General features: G+C 44.7%; 1 protein-coding gene across 2 annotated transcripts in view; it reads right to left on the bottom strand.

The window, feature by feature from the left end:
- Nucleotides 1-19176, bottom strand: part of LOC129820111 (collagen alpha-1(XVI) chain-like) — a 133850-nt gene that overhangs the window by 62865 nt on the left and 51809 nt on the right. For both annotated transcript variants that reach the window (XM_055876998.1, XM_055876999.1), the window contains exons 5-8: nt 8018-8141; nt 6975-7256; nt 6376-6456; nt 4155-4229 (exon numbers count right to left, since the gene is read on the bottom strand). In XM_055876998.1, coding sequence (XP_055732973.1) covers nt 4155-4229; nt 6376-6456; nt 6975-7256; nt 8018-8141 — 562 coding nt within the window. The remainder of the gene's footprint in view (nt 1-4154; nt 4230-6375; nt 6457-6974; nt 7257-8017; nt 8142-19176) is intronic.

Below are 19176 nucleotides of genomic sequence, written 5' to 3'. Positions count from 1 at the left end.
TCACACACCTTGATCCATCACCGCGATGCCTACTGCATAGTCACTGTTTCCTACCAGCATCTCTCTCTCACACACCTTGATCCATCACCGCGATGCCTACTGCATAGTCACTGTTTCCTACCAGCATCTCTCTCTCACACACCTCACCTCACTCTCTGATTCCATGTCCTTGTGCAAGAGTGTTGTGAGACACCGGAGGAAGTCATTGAATAGGACCGGCGCAAGCACACACCCTTGCCTCACACTAGCACAAACTCCAAAGGGTTCAGACTCCTGACCGCCAATTGTTACCCTGGCCACCATCCCTTCAAGGAAACTCACGCAGGATGTTCACACATTTCCCAGGACAGCCATACTGCAGGAGGACCTTCTAAAGCAGTTCACAGTGTACTGTGTCAAAGGCTTTGGAGAGGTCCACAAAGGCCATGAATAGGTCTTGTTTCTGTTCACAGCACCTTTCCTGCTTTTGGCGTGCACTGAAGATCATGTCCAGCATGCGTCTGTTCTTTCTGAAGCCGCTTTGGGACTCCGGTAGCAGGTCTTCAGTGATGGTGTCGATGAGTCTCCGGAGCATGAACTTCACCAGGACTTTGCCAGCAACTGCACGGAGGGATTTGCCCCTGCAGTTGCCGCAGACAGATTTGTCCCCCTTGTTTTTGTATATGGTAACAATGTTTGCATCCCTCCATTGATGGGGGATGCTCTCTTGTCTCCATATCTCAGAGATGAACTGGTGAACTGCTCTGGTACAGAGATAGCCCCCCCCCCCCCCTGTTTTAGGATCTCAGCAGGGATGGAGTCAGGTCCAGTAGATTTGTTATTCTTCAGTGACCTGATGGTGGCGCAGACCTCAGAAAAGGTTGGTGGGAGATCAAGACTCGGGATGGTGGTCAGCGTTGGGAGCTCCTCCAGGCCTGAGTAGTCAACTGGGTCGGCTAGTTTAAGAGGGCTACAAAGGGTTCTCCCCACCTCTGGACTATCTTAGTTTGGTCCTTTATGAGAGTTGACCCATCTGCACTTCTGAGGGGACAGAGAATGCAACTTCGTAGGCCATGGGTGGTCTTCAGGGTATCATAACGTTGTGCATGTCATAGCTGTCTGCACAAGATTGGATTTGTTGTGCTTTGGAGATCCACCACTCACTTTGTAGATGTCGTAGAGCATTCTGTGCCTCCGTCTGCTGCTCTTGCCATTGCTGTTTAAGGGCCTCAGATGTAGGGCTGTTGAGTGTGTCTTTATGTACCGTGTGTGTGCTGTTAAGAAGGGTGGAGATGTATGTGGAGTTTTCATCGAACCAGTCCTGATGTTCCCACACACACCTCGCACACATCATACCTACTTTCCCCAACCCACGCACGCACGCGCGCACACGCGCACACACGCACACACACACACACACACACACACACACACACACACACACACACACACACACACACACACACACACACACACACACACACACACACACACACACACTACTAACTGCGTGGGTTCATAGCTGTGAAACGCTTCCAATAGAGAGAGATGATTCTGTCTCATTATATTCAGTGGTTGCATATCCTACATTGCACTGTGCCATGGGAGATTAGTAAGACAATAGTAAGCACACCCTGGAATACCAATAATGAAGTGTCTGGAGTTTTGTATGCTATTTATGAACAGAATTCTGCCATTGTTGGAGAATGACAAAATGAATAGGCAAATCCCCACAGAGCCGGGGTATACAGTATAATGAATGATGTGTATATCACCTACTGTCAGCTGTCAGTAGCTGAGCTGTGTGTGTGTGTGCGTGTGCACGCGTGTGTGTGTGTGTGTGTCACCGTCTCATCTCCCGCTGTTGTGCTCCTGGGACCTACTCCCAGTTTATTTGTTTTTAACAGCTCTTCGGTTGTTGCAAAGTAACCTTCTTGCTGACGTATTGGTAGTGATGTGATGCTCTCAAGATGCCAACAGCTAAACAGAATTCTATGGCATATTTTGTATGTTCTGTACATGTGCACCACTGAAGCTAGCCACTAACATTACATTTCATTGCATCAGCAGCACAACAGAAAGTGGATGAAGAAAGATATCGAAATGAACATACTGGTCATTAGCCAGATGCTCTTATCCAGAGTGCATTTTCAAGGGAAAAAGAAAGGATGGAGGAGGAGAAAAGAGAGGTGTAAGGAGGAGTGGTGAAACAGATCACTAATAAACCCTGAGATAGAGAGAGATGGGGTAAAGGAGAAGGAGAGAGAGATAGAGAGAGATGGGGTAAAGGAGAAGGAGAGAGATAGAGAGAGATGGGGTAAAGGAGAAGGAGAGATAGAGAGAGATGGGGTAAAGGAGAAGGAGAGAGAGAGAGATAGAGAGATATGGGGTAAAGGAGAAGGAGAGAGAGATAGCGAGAGATGGGGTCAAGGAGAAGGAGAGAGATAGAGAGAGATGGGGTAAAGGAGAAGGAGAGAGAGATAGAGAGAGATGGGGTAAAGGAGAAGGAGAGAGAGATAGAGAGAGATGGGGTAAAGGAGAAGGAGAGAGAGATAGAGAGAGATGGGGTAAAGGAGAAGGAGAGAGAGATAGAGAGGGGTGGGGGTAGAAGTGAAAAGGAGAGGGAAATAGAAAAAGTCACTGTGATATAGACAGACAGACAGACATTTAGAATGTCAGACAGACAGACAGACAGACAGACACACACACACACACAGACACACACACATACACTGCAGATAGGAGGACACACGTACAGTATTACTAAGTCCATGACCCTGGTGTGCAGTACAGATGTTTCAGACCTGCTTTCAATAAGCAAAGCCAAGATGACTTATACACTCTGACACACCAGGAATGTAATGTAATGTGGGTGTGTGTGTGTGTGTGTGTGTGTGTGTGTGTGTGTGTGTGTGTGTGTGTGTGTGTGTGTGTGTGTGTGTGTGTGTGTGTGTGTGTGTGTGTGTGTGTGTGTGTGCATGTATGTGTGTATGTGTGTGTGTGTGTGTGTATGTGTGTATGTGTATGTGTGTGTGTGTGTGTGTGTGTGTGTGTGTGTGTGTGTGTGTGGGGGGGGGGGGGGGGGGGTTGTGTAGGAGTGTGTGTGGGGGGTGGGGGGGTGTTTGTGTAGGAGTGTGTGTGTGTGTGTGTGTGTGGGGGGGGGTTGTGTAGGAGTGTGTGGGGGGGGGGGGGGGGGTTGTGTAGGAGTGTGTGTGTGTGTGTGTGTGTGGGGGGGGGGTTGTGTAGGAGTGTGTGTGTGTGTGGGGGGGGGGGGGGGTTTGTGTAGGAGTGTGTGTGTGTGTGTGCGTGTGGGGGGGGGTGTTTGTGTAGGAGTGTGTGTGTGTGCTGCACTGTGCACACGTGTGGCAAAGCATGAAGCTTGTGTGTGTAAATGAAGTTGCAGTCGTGGCATGAAGACATCTGTTGTCAAACGGAAGGGGTCGGGTTAACACTATAATGAATAATGCCGTGGTGACCACATGGCTTACATGGGGACTTTCTTATATTGTCCAAATAAGAACATCCTTTACTGTCCCCTGTTATTTCATTGGTAAGTGCTATCACTGCCAGACACCTGGATCTCATTACAAACTCAGACAGCAGTTTAAGAGTCAGTGGCAGCACAACTATAAGCTCCTACATGCACACTCACTACAGCAGCAGGCACACAAACACGGCTCAGTTCCTGTTATTGTGTCTGGCTGAGGAACAGTATTCTATGGGATTGAGTACTCCTGTCTGTAGTCTGCCAGAGCCTTGAGTTAACAACGGCTCTCCACAAGACAAACAGCGAGCACCAATGAATGGATCATTGAAAATAGATTGCATTAACATGAATCATGAAATGAGAGAGGGTGAAAATGGCTTCAAGATATAATGAATATAAATATATATCTAGCAATCTAGCACTGTTGCACATTTTTTAAATATGAACATGTCTCAGTAGTGGTTGTGGAGGGGAGATATTTATCATGCTACTGTTGTCTCTTTGGCTGAGATTGGATTCATAATTATCAGGGGAGGAACAATGATTATAAGGGGAAAAACAATGGAAGACTTTGGCAGAACTGCTCCCTCCCTTTGTCTACCTGTTCGTGCTTAGCCAGGAGTTTTGTTACTTTGTCTGTTCATATATTTGAGTGTGCATGTGTGTATGTGTGTACTGCGTGTGTTACCTGATTAAAGGCAAGGACCTGCTGCTCCAGGTCATTTTCGGCAGCGCGGCGACTTTTGAGGGCACCAGGGGGGCACTAAGAGACAGAGAGATCAGAAGTCAAAATAGCTCTCATAAAGGTAGCATTCTACGGGTGCTTCCATCTCAAGTTACACTACACACAGGTCCATACAGCAATGGGTGCTTCCATCTCGAGTTACACTACACACAGGTCCATACAGCAATGGGTGCTTCCATCTCGAGTTACACTACACACAGGTCCATACAGCAATGGGTGCTTCCATCTCGAGTTACACTACACACAGGTCCATACAGCAATGGGTGCTTCCATCTCGAGTTACACTACACACAGGTCCATACAGCTATGGGTGCTTCCATCTCGAGTTACACTACACACAGGTGTTCAGAGCACGCTAGATAGCTAATTAGCACAGGTGGTCGCCTCTTGTCTGTAACATGGAGATATGGCAGAGTGGGAACATTAACTCTATCAAGATGTGTATCAATTTGACTCTTTTATTTTTATTATCTTGCTGATATGAAAGATAAGGTCCTTCCGCTTCCTAAACCAAACCTCAAGTGCTGCGTGTTAATGTTCAGACTGAGCGTCAGGGCTCTAAACTCCCCTGCACAGAAGACGCCTTCGTCCAATGACCCTCACGTGTAATGTAATGGAGAGTCATCATCAAGGGCTTAGGTATAAGGTGAAAGTGTAGCCTACAGGTAGAAAACATCAGGGAACTGCCTGGAAACAGCTCAACTGACGACAAAGTAGTCCAACAGGTCAATATGTTGACGGGTCTTTCATTGTAACACACGACAGTAAGCCTAGCCCTCTCTGACACTCCAAGTCTAGTCATAAAAGCAGCCTGGTCTCAGACTAGACATACCGTAGTACATTTACATCCGGGACACTCAAATTAGTATATGTTACATTTGGTATGGTTACATAAAACAGAAGGTTACTTAAGCCAAAAAAGCAGTTAGGGTGGTTGGTCAGGATGGATTGGTGGACATATAACATGAATGTCCAGCAACCCAAATATCGTGTGTTTGAATCTCATCACGGACAACTTTAGCATTTTCGCTAATTAGCAACTTTGCAACTACTTAGCATGTTTGCTAACCCTTCCCCTAACCCTTTAACCTAACTCCTAACCCTAACCCTAACCCTAACCTGTTAACGTTGGCCACCTTGCCACCTATCTAACAAATTGAAACATAACATATCATACTAATTGGAGTGGTCCGAATCGACCCCTGAGTCCAGGTTGATAAAACTGTCATCTCCCACTTTTCTCTGTGACATCTCTCTCCTATCTTTATCAAACAGCCGATGTCTCTTCTCAGAACTATTGGTGGGATGTGTGTGCTGCTGCTCCTGGTTCAGTTCGAAACAGTGTTTCCGGTGAGCCCTACAGCAAACAGCTCAGAGTGCAAGAGAAGAGGGAGGAGAGTTGGATGTCTCTTCCTCCTCTCCTCTTCAAAGGAAATCACTTTTTTCTAGAGGGTTCTGAAAGTGTTCTGGGCTGTTCTACAGTTCTGAAGGTGTTCTGGGCTGTTCTACAGTTCTGAAGGTGTTCTGGGTAACTTCTCTCTCCCTGTTTGTCTGTGTTTCATACATAGGCCTATATGCAGCGTACAGACAGACACACAGAGACACACACAGAGACACACACACACACACACACACACACACACACACACACACACACACACACACACACACACACACACACACACACACACACACATGAAGGACACTTCCACATATGTACAAAAAGTCTGTACAGACAAAAACAGACATCAGGGCGGAAATGCCTTCAGGTTAAAAATAATATCAGAAATGGCTGTGCTCTCCACCCATACCTGAGCTCTCTCTTTCTCTCTTTCTCTCTTCCTCTGTCAACATTGTTGATTCTGCACAATCCGCTTGATACCAACTGGGTGGGAACACTTTCTCCAGGCAAAAATCCTCAAAATCAGCAAGTCTACATATGATGGTGGTTGTGGGAGCGATGTGTGATGGTTGTAAAAGCGTTGTGTGATGGTCGGTGTGATGGTTGCAGAAGCATTGTGTGATGGTTGGTGTGGTGGTTGTGGGAGCGATGTGTAATGGTTGTAAAAGCGTTGTGTGATGGTCGGTGTGATGGTTGCAGAAGCATTGTGTGATGGTTGGTGTGGTGGTTGTGGGAGCGATGTGTAATGTCTGGTGTTCTCACCCGAGCACCAGGTATCTCACAACAGGCCTCCTGACTGGCCAGGGAGGCATCACAGTATACCATCACCTGCTGAATGTCCATCTGTGAGACAGGCAGAGATGAAGAGGACAGGGGGCAGGGAAGAAAAGAAGGGAGAGAGAGGGGACGAGAGGATGGAAGAGAGAGAGAGATAGAAGGATAACAAATATTGTTAGAGACCAAGTATACCCACTACAACCCCACTACTACAGCCCCAACCACCACCCCTAAATATACCTGTCCCCTCTTCCCACAATCTCCACCTCTCCCTCCATCTCCTCCCTCCTCCCATCCTCTCCACCTTTCCTTACATCTCTCCCCTCCTCCAAGCCTCTCCACCTCTCTCTCTCCCTCCACCTCCTCCCTCCTCCCATGCTCTCTACCTTTCCTTACATCTCTCCCCTCCTCCAAGCCTCTCCACCTCCACCTCTCCTTCCATCTCTTCCCTCCTCCCATAGTCTCCACCTCCATGTAGCTACTCCCCACATACAGGTTGGCCCAACCCCATCTCCCTACTCCCAACTTCCTACTACAATCAACCCCCCCCCCCCCTTCTCCCTCCCTGGTCTTCCAGTCAATACCTCCACAGGGGCAGCATCAGTGGCTCTGATGCCCAGCAGGGTGTGTCCCTCAGTGGGAAGCTCTCCCCGGGGCTCCAGGGGCATGGTCTGGATGGAGCTGCAGTCCACGTGTAGAGAGGCTGCTCCCTGTTGGACGCTGAGGGCCAGTTTGTGCCAGCCACTGTCCAGGAGAGACTCCACGCCCTCCCCACTGAACAAACACCCAACTGGGTCACTCAGGGGGTCCGTCCCCCGTGCACGCAGGGAGAGGGTGGCCTCAGGGCCATTCAGGTCAAGAGAGAACTTGGGGGAGGGAGGACAGAGTGGGGGAGAGGAAGGAAGGAGGAGAGAGGGGGAGAGGAGGAGGCATGGGAGGGGGGGGGACAGGGGAAAAACAGTTGTATCACATCTGTTTGGGAAACAACACCTCTACAGAGAAGTCTACAGATCTGACAGAATCTGATATTGTATTGTAGGTGTAAGCAATGTTGAAGCCAATGCCTCATTGAATATGCCTATCCAGTCCCAAGCAGTAGCCACTAGGAGAAGGAGCTACACGTTCCGTACAGTGCTTTGTGTCTCAATGTGGGCTACATGGAACACACTGCAAAGTTAGCAAAGACATAGACAAACTGTATACTAATTATTGCCACTGATTACTGCCACACAATCAATCATTTATAATGAGATGGTTTGCCTGCAATTCATCATATACATGAAGTATTTAAATGTGGCTTCAGACTTATTATAGAAGTAACATGAATAATAATGAGAAACAACAGAGAGAGAGAGAGGAGAAGCTGAAGGGAGGATAGAGAGTGGAGAGATGGAGGAGAGGAAAGAGAGCGATGGACCAGATAGAGGAGAAAGCAACAGAGAGAGAGAGAGATGGAGTGAGAGGGGAGAGATGAAAGAGGGAGCAGAAGAGAGAGCGAGAGAGATGAGTGAGAGGGGAGAGACAGAGGAGAGAGTGTGATGGAGAGAAGGAAAAGGGGAGGAAAGAGCATAATAAGAGAGGGTAGAGGACAGAGATGAGAGAGGGAGGTGAAAAGAGAAGTGTATACCTGTGGGAATCCCTGTTCATCAGAGATCTGGAAGAGGTAGATGTTGTCTCTCAGTGTTTTCTTCTTGAGGAGCAACGTGAAGACCAGCGTGAACTCATCAGGAAGACCATGGGGGAACACCTGACTGAGAAAACACACTGTTAGACACACACACAAAGTCTTGTACAGCTAACCTTGTGGGGACACGCAATTCAGTCCCATTCAAAATCCTATTTTCCCTAACCCCTAACCCTAACCGTAACACGTACTCTTACCCTAACCTTAACCTAAAAACCTCATCTTAACCCTAACCCTAGCGCCTAACCCTAAAACTAACCCTAGGTTCTAACCCTTCACTTAATTCTAACCCTAACCCTAATTCTAATCTTAACCCTAAACCCCCTAGAAATAGCATTTGACCTTGTGGGGACCAACAAAATATCCCCAGTTGGTCAAATTTTGGTTTGTTTATAACTATTCACAAGAATAGTTAAACACGTCCGTGGATACACATGGGCATACACACTAATATACACATAACAGACATAACTCACACACACACATCCACAAGTGTGTGTATGTTTGCGCTGAGACACTGAGAGACAGAGGGAGAGACACAGAATGTACGTGCGTGTTGTAAGAATAAGGAGACAGGGACACCTGTCGTTAAGGAACGTGGTTAGTAAGATAAAAGCAGGTATAGTTATAGATGTGACGGTCATTACATTTTGTCAGATGGTTATTGTCATGCAAGAGACTGCCGGTCGCACGGTAATGGACCATAATTAACATAAACACATTTAGCATCTCCAGGCCTCCACGTAAACACGCCTCTGATGTGCGCCTTTGTAACACCTACATTTTAACAAGTCCAATAAATCAATGTAATATACACCATCAACAATAAATACATGATTTGTTTTAGACAGGTCTAAAGAAACATTATGATATGAAGAACATGTATTTCAGAAGAACAAGCTCTGTGCCATAGGTTGTAGGCTTGTTCATTTAGCAGACAAGATATGCCTATATGTCCCTGGCCTATTATTTTATATTATATGATTTTATAGTAAGAAGAATATAATTGAAGTTATCTGAATAAAATAGAAACAATATTTTTCCCATTCTGTAGCGAGAGTGTCATACGACGTGGCTTTGTTGAGAGTAAAAGTGATCATTAGAAACATGTCTAATATGCTAGATGTAGAGGTATTTAGCAACTTTAGCTATGAATGATACAAACTTTAGCATGTGTTAGAAATCAAACATGTTTGGGCTGCATGATGCGAATACAGGCTATTGATGATTTGAGAAAGTAGCAAAAAAAAGCTTGATCTCTGTTCCTTGCCTCAGGCTGCACAGCTGTTCTCTCATCAAGTGATTATATTTTCAACCATCAGACTATTCTCAATTTAATCTTGTCTTTACTAATATATAAAATGACTTTTGATTTAGAATGGCCCATTATCAAAGGGGCAGGAACCGGGGCAAGAGAAAAAAAACATATCACCCATAGCGAATGGAGGCCATTTTCCCGCCGGTTCGTTTCACTCATGTTGTATCACTCATGTAGGGTAGGCTACTCTGGTTATCAACAGGTGATATTCCATCCAAACTCTGTAAGCCATGGCCTCTCCAACCTTGTCCCTGCAGCTACCCAGTGCTTATTTTGGGAAACCAAGTGAAATCTGTTCAGGAACATGGATAGTAACATCTTTTCACAAGGCTATTTCATTAAACTGTTGACAGTCCCTCTCTCGGTGTAATAGAAAAGGAATAAAGGAGAGATGAGATGGAAATGCATGGTGGTGAGATATTCTGTATAGCTAAAGGTAATGTGTCAGCCTATTCATTATGAAAATATAACTATTACTGTTGAGCGTGAAAAACCCTGCAGCGTTGCCGTTCTTGACACAAACCGGTGCGCCTGGCACCTACTACCATACCCATTTCAAAAGGCCCTTCAATCTTTTGTCTTCCCGATTCATCCTTTGAATGGCACACATGCACAATCCATTTCTCAATTGTCTTAAGGCCTAAAAATCCTTCTTTAACCTGTCTCCTCCCCTTCATCTACAATGATTTAAGTGGATTTAACAGGTGACATCAATAAGGGATCATGACTTTCACCTGGATTCACCTGGTCAGTCTGTCATGGAAAGAGCAGGTGTTCCTAATGTTTTTATGCACTCAGTGTATACTCAGAAGATCTTTGAGGAGAACTGCGGTCCATTGTCTGAAACTACTGTCTCCGTAACTCCATGGCAGACAAAGGCTTCTTTTACAGCCCTGAAGGTGGTCTCAGCCGAAGTCTTGTTCCACTCAAGTAGGTCCATTCCCACCTTTTGCCACGGTCGTTCAGGAACGGAGGTAGGTATGAGCGGCTGTTCTGTGTTTTTGGCAGATTTCACACCTGTCGACTGCTTGTCGGATCTGGGATGAAATTCCTGGCCACCACACTGACTGCTGGGCCATTGCTTGGCACTTTGAGATTCCTTGATGTCCATCATGGATCTTTTGAAGTATTTCACCTCTGAGTGTCTGTGCTATTACAAGTCTTTCACCTTTCAGAATAGTGTTACCTGCCATGAAAGCTCCGTCCTGACCTGCCAGAAAGGTGCCACGTCTGTGTGCAGCTTGTGTTGTCCTGGCCATTCGATAAGGCAGAATTGTTTAAACTTTTTGCAGGATTCGTCGGCTTGTTGTGCCTCTTTGGTCTGTTTCACTCGAGCCTCTGCAACTGGTAGTGAGGAAACGATGGTATCCACGTACACTATCTTGTCCAGTTGTAAGTCGCAGTGGATGGTGCGTCACCCATCGGTGCCCTCGACAGCGTATCTGCAGTGATGAGATTCTTCCCTGACACATGGACGATGTTGTAGGTGAATCTCAGAAGTCGCGGTGTAAATCGTAGGACCCTGATTTAGGGTTCTGGAGCCTAGCAACGGGAGCAGGGGTTTGTGGTCAGATTCTGGTGTGAACTGCAGGACCTGAAGGTAAGGAGTCAGTCTTTCACATGCCTACGTGGCTGCTAAGGCCTCTTTCTCAATCTATGATTGGCATTTCTCTATATCAGTCATTCCTCTTGAGATGTATGTCACAGGTTTCCAAGTATTGTCAGCCTGTTTCTGAGTCAGCACCGCACCTACAGTTGAAGTCGGAAGTTTACATACACCTCAGCCAAATACATTTAAACTCAGTTTTCACAATTCCTCACATTTAATCCAAGTAAAAAATCCCTGTTTTAGGTCAGTTAGGATCACCACTTTATTTTAAGAATGTGAAATGTCAGAATAGAAGTAGAGAGAATGATTTATTTCAGATTTTTTATCTTTCATCACATTCCCAGTGGGTCAGAAGTTACCATACACTCAATTAGTATTTTGTAGCATTGCCTTTAAATTGTTTAACTTGGGTCAAATGTTTCGGGTAGCCTTCCAGAAGCTTCCCACAATAAGTTGGGTGAATTTTGGCCCATTTCTCCTGACAGAGCTGGTGTAACTGAGTCAGGTTTTTAGGCATCCATGCTCCCACACGCTTTTTCAGTTCTGCCCACAAATTTTCTATAGGATTGAGGTCAGGGCTTTGTGATGGCCACTCCAATACCTTGACTTTGTTGTCCTTAAGCCATTTTGCCACAACTTTGGAAGTATGCTTGGGGTCATTGTCCATTTGGAAGACCTATTTGCGAACAAGCTTTAACTTCCTGACTGATGTCTTGAGATGTTGCTTCAATATATCCACATAACTTCCTTTCCTCATGATGCCAACTATTTTGTGTAGTGCACCAGTCCCTCCTGCAGCAAAGCACCCCCACAACATGATGCTGCCACCCCTGTGCTTCACGGTTGGGATGGTGTTCTTCGGCTTGCAAGCCTCCCCCCTTTTCCTCCAAACATAACGATGGCCATTATGGGCAAACAGTTCTATTTTTGTTTCATCAGACCAGAGGAAATTTCTCCAAAAAGTACGATCTTTGTCCCCATGTGCAGTTGCAAACCATAGTCTGGATTTTTATGGCGGTTTTGGAGCAGTGGCTTCTTCCTTGCGGAGCAGCCTTTCAGGTTATGTCAATACAGGACTCGTTTTACTGTGGATATAGATACTTTTGTACATGTTTCCTTCAGCATCTTCACAAGGTCCTTTGCTGTTGTTCTGGGATTGATTTGCACATTTCGCACCAAAGTACGTTCATCCATAGGAGACAGAACGCGTCTCCTTCCTGAGCGGTGTGACGGCTGCATGGTCCCATGGTGTTTATACTTGCGTACTATTGTTTGTACAGATGAATGTGGTACCTTCAGGCGTTTGGAAATTGCTCCCAAGGATGAACCAAACTTGTGGAGGTCTACAATATTTTCTCTGAGGTCTTTTGATTTTCCCATGATGTTAAGCAAAGAGGCACTGAGTTTGAAGGTGGGCCTTAAACATCCACAGGTACACCTCCAATTGACTCAAATGATGTCAATTAGCCTATCATAAGCTTCTAAAGCCATGACATCATTTTCTGGAATCTTCCAAGCTGTTTAAAGGCACAGTCAACTCTGTGTATTTAAACTTCTGACCCACTGGAATTGTGATACAGTGAATTATAAGTGAAACAATCTGTCTGTAAACAATTGTTGGAAAAATTACTTGTGTCATGCACAAAGTAGATGTCCTAACCGACTTACCATAACTATAGTTTGTTAACAAGAAATTTGTGGAGTGGTTGAAAAAACAAGTTTTAATGATTCCAACCTAAGTGTATGTAAACTTCCCACATCAACTGTATGTTGTATGACGATGAGTTTGCTGCAACCTTTGTCTCAGCCATGCACGAGTACTGAGCGAGTGCTTTTTGGAGGACTCAGTTCCTCCTTGAGCTTCTGAAAAGCAGTCTTTTGGGGATGCCCCAGCAACCCTCGTTCTTCTCTGGGCTCAGCTCATTCAATGGTATGCTGTACGTAGCCAGTTGGGGCAGAAACTTAGCAAGGTAGTTCGCCATGCCCATCAGTTGGCGAACATCTGCTACACAGATTCTGGCATCTCCCTGATTACCTTGACCTTGTTGGGATGTGGCTCCAGTCCTGAAGCATTAACCCTGTGACCCAAGAAGATGACTTCATCCTTTGCAAAAGTACACTTTCCGTTGAGTGAGACACTCCTGCTGCAGTTTCTGTAGCACTTTGTGAAGTCTCTTGTTGTGTTCGTGTCTGTCACATCCAAACAACAGAATGTCGTCAGCATGGCACCCAGCACCCTTGGAAGTTCTCAAACATTTGAGGCAATGCTCGGGCACCGATAATATGCCAAATGGCAATCTGTTGAAGTGGTAAGTGGTACCTCCCAAATGGTGTGATGAAGGAAGTGAGGAGGTGTGACTGGTATGAGAGGGATTTGCCAAAATCCTGATTGAGCATCTAGCTTCGTGAAAAACTGCATTTGTCAACATTGCGAGTGTTTCATCTCCTCCTGGAAGAATGAAACGCTCTCTTATCACTGATTCATTCCCTCTGATGTCTTATCAGATTCTGATGTCTGATGTCTTATGTCTGTTGGCTTTCAAGACAACTTCCATCCCTGAGCACCATTCTGTGGGCTCTGTCACTTTGATTATAACATCTATGTTCTCCATCCTGACCAGCTCTCCATATATTTTTTCTCTCAAGGTGAGTGGAACACAATGTGAGTCCAACTGAAGCTGTTCTGACAGCCACCTGTCATTTATTCCAACAACAATTATGTCTCTCATCAGTTACAATGCTCAGACAGCTTTTGTACAGCTGTGATGAGTGCCTCTGTACTCTCTCCCTCATCATTTGGGCTCTCTCAAAAATAACATTGTGTTTTCCTGAACAGTGCTGCTCAAATGCTGATTTCACATTGGCATACTTCTTTTTATCAGCATCAGTCAATGGCGATACTTCCAAAATATCATCAGCGGCATCCCCATAGCATATACAGTATAAGAGTTAACCTGTTTTTTTGTGGAGCTGGAGTGGAGCGAAGAGAGGAGCGTGGAGCGGAGCAAGGAGTGGAGCGTACCCAGTTTGACTGGAGCGTGGAGCGAGATTCCCAAAGGCTGGGGTGTCTGTCTTCTCGCCCGCACCAACTTCTCTCCAGTAGCTCTCATTATCACCAGCTCAGGATATGACCGCCCCAGCATGGATTTGTAGTCTACTTGTGTGCTGCTATAGCCCCTTGCTTTAGCTACTCTCATGGAGTTCACTAAATATTTTCATAAAGAAACTGATCAAACACACAAGTGCGAAATCAAGGTGACTTACAAAGATGAGGACCTAGAGAGGGAGTGCAGTGATTTAGTGTCCACAACTAAAGAATCATTGTTGAATCTGAAAAGACACCTATCACAAAAGCATGCTACGTGCACATACTAAAATAAAGGAATGAGATGGGTAGATAACGTTTCGTTCATTTTCTCTTAAACGTTTTGTTTCGTTCATTTTCTCTTAACGTTTCGTTCATTTTCGTTCTATTATCTATACAGTAAACCATCCCCAATTTGAATTTTATTCAAAGTAAATCACAGCCTATTTGCACAATTTATAGAATATAATGATTTAATACAACAAAATAATGTTTAATAGCGCTAGGGGTCAGATTTATTTTTTTATTTTTTTAAATAACGTACCCAACGTAAACGGACATTTTCTCTGGTCCAGATCGCAGAATATGCATATAATTTACAGATTAGGATAGAAAACACTCTAAAGTTTCCAAAACTGTCCAAATATTGTCTGTGAGAAAAATAATTATTATTCTGCAAGCGAAATCCGGAGAAAAAGTAAGCCGGAAATGATATTTAAAAAAAATAATCTTTGTTTCCTTTCCCCTCTAACCTCCTTTTAAAGGGGTATCAACCAGATTCTTTTTCCAATGGCTTCCTCAGGCTGTGACCAGGCTTTAGACATAGTTTCAGACTTTTATTTTGAAAAATGAGCGAGATGTTTCAAAAGAGGTCAGGTGTCCTCTGAATATTTTGTGCGCGCGCGGGAGGAGCTCACCATTTTCCTTTTCTCTCTTAATGAATAGGTTATGCTCCGGTTGAAATATTATCGATTATGTTTGTTAAAGACAACCTGAGGTTTGATTATAAAAAACATTTGAAATGTTTCTACGAATATTTCGGATACTTTTTGGGATTTCTCGAACGGAACACGGCTTTTGTTTTCTCAAAATATTGCGCAACCCAAATGGCGTTTTTTTGTGATAAAAGTAATATTTATCGAACAAAAATAACATTTGTTGTGTAACTGGGAGTCTCGTGAGTGGAAACACCCGATTATCAAAGGTAAGCGATTAATTTGATTGCTTTTCTTACTTTAGTGACCAAGCTAACCAAGCTAATATAAGGCTAAGCTGTTATAGCATTGAAAGCTACACTCACAAAAGCTTGGATTTCTTTCGCTGTAAAATATATTTTCAAAATCTGACACGATAGGTGGATTAACAACAAGCTAAGCTGTGTTTTGGTATATTTCACGTGTGATTGCATGATTATAAATATTTTTTGTAATATTTTTTAATCTGATACGTTTGGAAATGTTCATCTTCCTTTCAGGACCGGAACGATGCTGTGGTTTTCTCATCATAACACGCAACCCAAATGGCGTTTTTCTGTGATAAAAGTAATATTTATCGAACTAAAGAAGATTTGTTGTGTAACTGGGAGTCTCGTGAGCGGAAACGTCCGAAGATTATCTAAGGTAAGCGATTAATTTTATTGCTGTTCACACTTTCGTGACCATGCTAATTTGGGGCTAGCTAATGTAGCATTGAAAGCTACACTCACAAAAGCTTGGATTTCTTTCGCTGTAAAATATATTTTCAAAATCTGACACGATAGGTGGATTAACAACAAGCTAAGCTGTATTTTGGTATATTTCACTTGTGATTGCATGATTATAAATATTTTTAGGAATATTTTTGAATTTGGCGCCCTGCAATTCAGCGGTTGTTTAGGAAAGTGAACCCGTATTCGGTATCCGTAGCGCAGAAAAGTTAAATGCTGAGCACTTTATGCCCCTACCAGCCTATTGTGTCGCTTCACAATGTATTTCTTCGTAGGATATAGCCTTGAAATAATTTTTATAATATAGCCTAAATAATTCAATAATGGTTGTTACAAAAATGTTGATAGATCATTTTAGAAAGAGAGGGTCCAGATTGTCTAGCCCAGCTGATTTGTAGGGATCCAGATTTTGCAGCTCTTTCAGAACATCAGCTGTCTGGATTTGGGCAAGTTGCTTCAGGGGTGCAGAGCTGTTGGCTGGGGTAGCCAGGTGGAAAGCATTGCCAGCCGTAGAAAAATCCTTATTGAAATGATCGATTATCGTAGATTTATCGGTGGTGACAGTGTTTCCTAGCATCAGTGCAGTGTGCAGCTGGGAGGAGGTGCTCTTATTCTCCATGGACTTTACAGTGTCCCAGAACTTTTTGGAATTAGTGCTACAGGATGCACATTTCTGTTTGAAAAAGCTAGCCTTAGCTTTCCTAACTGACTGTGTAGATTGGTTCCTGACTTCCGTGAAAAGTTGCATATCGCGGGGGCTATTCGATGCTAATGCAGAACGCCACAGGATGTTTTTGTGCTGGTCAAGGTCAGTCAAGTCTGGGGTGAACCAAGGGCTATATTTGTTCTTAGTTCTACATTTTTTGAATGGGACATGCTTATTTTAGATGGTGAGGAAAGCACTTTTAAAGAGCAACCAGGCATCCTCTACTGACGGGATGAGGTCATTATCCTTCCAGGATACCTGGGCCAAATCGATTAGAAAGGCCTGCTCGCTGAAGTGCTTAAGGGAGCGTTTGACAGTGATGAGGGGTGTTTGTTTGACCGCGGACCCATTACGGACGCAGGCAATGAGGCAGTGATCGCTGAGATCCTGGTTGAAGACAGCCGAGGTGTATTTAGAGGGCAAGTTGGTCAGGATGATATCTAAGAGGGTGCCCATGGTTACGGATTTAGGGTTGTACCTGGTAGGTTCCTTGATCATTTGTGTCCCTCCCTGTCTCTCATGTAATTCCTCATCTCCCTGTACCTCCCTGTCTCTCATTTAATTCTTTATCTCCCTGTGTCTCATCTTATTCCTCATCTCCCTGTCTCTCCCTGTCTCTCATCTTATTCCTCATCTCCCTGTCTCTCCCTGTCTCTCATCTTATTCCTCATCTCCCTGTCTCTCCCTGTGTCTCATCTTATTCCTCATCTCCCTGTCTCTCCCTGTCTCTCATCTTATTCCTCATCTCCCTGCCTCTCCCTGTCTCTCATCTTATTCCTCATCTCCCTGTCTCTCCCTGTCTCTCATCTTATTCCTCATCTCCCTGTCTCTCATCTAATTCCTCATCTCCCTGTCGTTTCCTGTACCTCCCTGTCTCTCATCTAATTCTTAATCTCCCTGTCTTTCATCTTATTCCTCATCTCCCTGTCGCTCATCTAATTCATCATCTCACTGTCTCTCCCTGTCGCTCATCTAATTCCTCATCTCACTGTCTCTCCCTGTACCTCCCTGTCTCTCATCTAATTCTTCATCTCCTTGTACCTCTCTGTAACGGCAGCCTTCCTCCTCTTCGTCTGAAGAGGAGGTGTAGCAGGGATCAGACCAAGACGCAGCGTAGTTCGTGTTCAACATGTTTAATAAAAGACGATAAACGTGAACACTATACAATACAAAACAACAAAACGTGGCAAAACCGAAACAGTCCTATCTGGTGCATAGACAGAAAGACAGAAGACAACCACCCACAAACCCCAACACAAAACAAGCTACCTAAATATGGTTCCCAATCAGAGAGAATGACTAACACCTGCCTCTGATTGAGAACCATATCAGGCCATACATAGAAACGGACAAACTAGACACAAAACATAGAATGCCCACCCAGCTCACGTCCTGACCAACACTAAAACAAGGAAAACACAAAAGAACTATGGTCAGAACGTGACACTCCCTGTCTCTCATCTAATTCTTAATTTCCCTGTCTCTCATCTTATTCCTCATCTCCCTGTCTCTCTCTGTCGCTCATCTAATTCATCATCTCACTGTCTCTCATCTTATTCCTCATCTCCCTGTCTCTCTCTGTCGCTCATCTAATTCATCATCTCACTGTCTCTCCCTGTTGCTCATCTAATTCCTCATCTCACTGTCTCTCCCTGTACCTCCCTGTCTCTCATCTAATTCTTCATCTCCTTGTCTCTCCCTGTCTCTCATCTTATTCCTCATCTCACTGTCTCTTATCTAATTCCTCATCTCCCTGTCTCTCATCTAATTCCTCATCTCCCTGTCATTCCCTGTACCTCCCTGTCTCTCATCTAATTCTTCATCTCCCTGTCTCTCATCTTATTCCTCATCTCCCTGTCTCTCGTCTAATTCCTCATCTCCCTGTCTCTCTCTGTCTCCCTGTCTCTCATCTTATTCCTCATCTCCCTGTCTCTACCTGACTCTCATCTAATTCTTCATCTCCCTGTCTCTCATCTAATTCCTCATGTCCCTGTCTCTCATCTAATTCCTCCATCTCCCTGTCTCTCATCTAATTCCTCATGTCCCTGTCTCTCATCTAATTCCTCCATCTCCCTGTCTCTCATCTAATTCCTCATCTCCCTGTCTCTCCCTCTCTCATCTAATTCCTCATCTCCCTGTCTCTCCCTCTCTCATCTAATTCCTCATCTCCCTGTCTCTCCCAATACAAAAACACACACTAACAGTGATTGACAGAGTATAATATAGGCTACCATATTTAAATAGGCACACACTGCAAGAATACACACACATATGCACGCACGCAGAAAGATACGCAGGGCGCACACGCACGCACACACAGTTCTGCTTTTGTTGGCAGCTGGTTTCTCACTCTGAGAGAAGAGGGCTGACAGTGATTTATAACGTAGAGGGGATCCAAGGGAAATAACAGAAGAACTGCATACCTTACAAAGAGGGAGATATAAGTAAAGAGCGATGGAGGGGAGAAAGGAGATGTAAGTTGGACAAAGTATGAGTCATTGCCTATAGAGAATAGCAGCAATAGAGAGTGTATATGAGAATGGGGTGACAGAAAAACACATTGAAAGAATGATCCATGCCCTGTGAAATGCCTTTAAAACCAGCCACCAGGGGCAACAGTGAGCGTTGTTACCATCAAGTAGCCCTGGGTTTTGTCAATGGGAATAATCCCATGACTCT

Source organism: Salvelinus fontinalis, chromosome 22 (assembly GCF_029448725.1).
Source record: "Salvelinus fontinalis isolate EN_2023a chromosome 22, ASM2944872v1, whole genome shotgun sequence".
Lineage (NCBI taxonomy): Eukaryota > Metazoa > Chordata > Actinopteri > Salmoniformes > Salmonidae > Salvelinus > Salvelinus fontinalis.
Note: the sequence above shows the minus strand (reverse complement) of the source record. Positions and strands in the feature narration are given on the sequence as shown.